This window comes from Monoraphidium neglectum (genome assembly GCF_000611645.1).
Source record: "Monoraphidium neglectum strain SAG 48.87 unplaced genomic scaffold scaffold01413, whole genome shotgun sequence".
Lineage (NCBI taxonomy): Eukaryota > Viridiplantae > Chlorophyta > Chlorophyceae > Sphaeropleales > Selenastraceae > Monoraphidium > Monoraphidium neglectum.
The window spans coordinates 1-3,126 of NW_014012215.1; the positions used below are offsets into that span (position 1 = coordinate 1).

The 3,126-nt window shown below is 67.0% G+C and overlaps 2 protein-coding genes across 2 annotated transcripts in view; one reads left to right on the plus strand and one right to left on the minus strand.

Annotated features, from left to right (window-relative positions):
- Window positions 1–31: 31 nt before the first annotated feature.
- MNEG_7781 (hypothetical protein) lies at window positions 32–262 on the plus strand (the record flags this gene model as incomplete). The annotated part of the gene is made up of 1 exon (XM_014043741.1): window positions 32–262. A coding segment is annotated over one exon (231 nt), but the record flags the coding sequence as incomplete, so codon positions are not given.
- Window positions 263–1,725: 1,463 nt separating this feature from the next.
- The window catches only part of MNEG_7782 (transcription initiation factor TFIIF beta subunit), a gene marked incomplete at both ends in the record, with an annotated part of 2,645 nt that continues 1,244 nt past the window's right edge, over window positions 1,726–3,126 (minus strand). Inside the window, 3 exons of the mRNA XM_014043742.1 lie at window positions 1,726–1,824; window positions 2,260–2,469; window positions 2,776–2,979. Coding sequence (XP_013899196.1) covers window positions 1,726–1,824; window positions 2,260–2,469; window positions 2,776–2,979 — 513 coding nt within the window. The remainder of the gene's footprint in view (window positions 1,825–2,259; window positions 2,470–2,775; window positions 2,980–3,126) is intronic.

The window sequence follows — 3,126 nt, forward strand, 5'->3', positions numbered from 1 at the left end:
TCAGGGCACCGTGTTTGCGCGCTGCGGCAAGTGCCACGTCACCCACAAGCTGATCGACAACCTCCGCCTCTTCCATGAGATGACCGGCCCCGTCTTCGACGGCGCCGCGCCGCCGCTGGACCCGTCCGTCCCGCTGCCCCCGGCACTGCAGCTGCGCCTGGAGCAGCTGCGCGGGCCGGGGGGCGGTGTCGGCGGCGTGGGGGGGTTTGACGGCTTCAGGGACTGGCGGCCGCGCGGCGAGGGCGAGGGGGATGCGGCGTGACGGGTCGGCGACGCGGCGGGACGCGCCGCCCGAGGGTGTTCGCTCTTCGCCCCCTCGATTGATTGCAGACGTCAAATCGCGCGGCGTGTGCCTGAGCCACTCCCGCAAGCCGCGCCCCCAGCCAGCGCGGCAGCTGCCGCAGGGCCGCGCCTCGCCGCGCCCGCCGCAGCGCCCAGGGGCCAGCCGCGCCCTTGTGGTGCACCGGCGCGAGCCTCGTCGCTGCACGGCTCTCTCTTGGGGGCTGTGGTTGCTGGTTGTCGCTGCATGCGTGGGTTTTGGCGCCCGCCTTTTTCCGAGCCATGCAAGTTGTGTGAATGGCATCTCCCATCGTTCACGTTTGCATTTGTGGGTGCAATGCAGCAGCAGCTTTCTCTGCCTGCCCGCAGTTCCCGCCGCGTGCCTGGCGACCGAGGCACACTGTGTGTGTTTTTGCTCGTGATCGATCAGAGCAGCATTTGCAGAGCGAGGGCTGCGCTCAGCTTGCTGATGTGTGCCGCACCCAATTTATATGTCGCAATACTTCAGTTTTGGTGGCTTTCGTGCCCCATCCCACACGCGCTCGCCCCTGCCTGGTGCCATTCCTGCAGGCACGTGTGTTCTGCGCTGCAGCAAGCAGACGCCTGTGGCGATGGTCGTGCTCACTTTCCTCCTGTCGCGCTTTTGTGCTTTCTGCGTGCGTCGTTGCGTGCCTTCCCAGCAGAGCATCTGTACCCTTGTCCCACCAGCGCCCTGCCGCTGCCCCGCGCCTTCCCTGCGTGCTGCCGCCGCCGCGCCGACGGCCGCGCCGCCTCTTGAAATGGAGGGGCGCCCGGCGGCGGTGCGCCACGCTCAGCAGGGGGTGGCGGGCCTTCTAGCGGCGTGCGGGGCTGTACCAACAACATCTATGTGTGCCACCAGCAGCAAAAATACCATAGAACTGCCACCACCCTGCTCGGCGGCCGGCCGGCCTTGTAACCTCATGATGTTGGATCTGGCTTCTTGTTTATGTTGACTTGGCTGATCAGAGGAGCGAGCACAGGGTGGGCTCCCCAGCGTGTTGCAGCTGGCTAAAAAGCGGCCAAGGTCAAGGCGGAGGCGCCAAAGGGCTCAGCATACCCCAGGCCAATAATCGGATATCGGGCGCTGCTGGCTGGCGGGGTGGGAAAGCCCAGGCGACCCTGGGTGATAGGGGCGCAACAGCCAAATCAAAGTGGTGATGGCGGAAGGGCCGGCCACGCATGCCCACCAGCATCCAGATGCAGACGCGCAGGCGCTCGCATGCCCCATGAACACATGCATGGCTGTAGACTGGATGTGGCTGCTGTGCCCGACTATGGCAGGCTGCTCCAGCCGATACTAAGCGCGCAACGACCGTACGGCTCGCACGCATGGCGCCTTGAACGCCCAACAAATTGCCAAAAACAGGACGATCAAACCAGTCTCAAAAATAGGGCGTGGAAAAAAAAGCGCAAACCCCGGGTGCGTCAGACCGCGCCGCCGCCGCCGTTGCCGCCGCCGCCGCCCCCTGCCACCTTGTACTGCTTCTGCAGCTCCCACAAATCCTTGTGTGGGCCCCTCTTGACCTGCGGGCGTGCGTGATGTGGGGGTGTGCGCACCCCGGAACACGCTGAAACGCACGAACGCGGGAAGGGCCGCGTCGCGGCTGAGCGCCCCAGCCCAGCCCACTCGAGCGAGGTGGCGTTGGGGCAAAGCGGGCTGGTCGGATGGCGGCCCCTCACACACGCCTTGGTGCTGCGGGATTGCAGCGCGCCTGGCTGGCTGGACGCGCTCAAGCCCCGCTGCATGCACTTGGCGCCACGCCAGATCCACAAACAGCAGCAGCGACCCGCCCGCGACGCGTGCGCCGAACACCGGCGATGCCGCCTGCTCCCTCTGCCTTCCTGCCCACCCTCTGCACCCGTCGGCAGCAGTGGAAGACAAAGGCGCGAAAACAGCACAGCACAGCACAGCACAGCACAGCACAGAACAGCACAGCACAGCACAGCACAGCGCCCCACCTGCAGCGCCACCTCAGACAGCACCTCCCTCAGCCAGCCCCCCGGCTGGTCCGTCTCCTTCTGCAGCGCCATGAACGCCCAGTGCGGCTGCCGCTCGAACAGGGCAAAGAGCGCCTGCTCCAGCTCGGGCCGCTCCATGCGCACGCGGCGGTTGAGGGCGGGCCCCTTCAGCTCGCGGGCGGAGCGCGCCTCGTACTCCTCCTTGTCAGCCTGCATGCGTGTGTGTGTGTGTGTGTGTGTGTGTGTGCCAGCGGGAGGGGGAGGGCGGCATTCGGGCCCACGGGGGCGGTGGGCGATGTCACATGCAGGCGAGGAGCGGCGGCGCTGAGGAGCACAGGAGGGGACGAAGCGCTGGTGTCGATTGGGTCTGGGCCTCGTGCAATCCTTGGAAGGGGCTGAGGTTTGGTGCTGGGGAAGCCCCTCATCCCTCTCCCCCAGGCGTGCGGAGGGGCGGGCGGGTCGAGAGCAAGGCCCATACTGACCACCCACGTGGCCCCTCCTTACGCCCCATCACACCCAGGGCCAACCGAAGCCACCGCCGGAACCAATGCTCGCCTGTGTGTGCTTGACGTAGAGCGCCGTCCGGTGGTGCTGCTGCTGGTAGAGCTTCGTTGCCGCCTTTGGGTCCGTGATGACCGCCACCGACCGCCCCTTCTGCAGGCTGGCCAGGGTGCGCTTGCGGGTGAGCGCCCTGTAGGCCTCGTCGGCCGCGGCACCGCCCTGACGGGCAGAGGTGACGCGGGGACGACATCATGGGGTGGACTAGGAGGGCAGCGTATTGGTGTGTGGGTGCACATGCTTGTGCATGCGTGCCTGCATGCGTCTGTTCAGGAAGGCGGCAGCGGGGCAGCGTGTGCACGGTGCCCC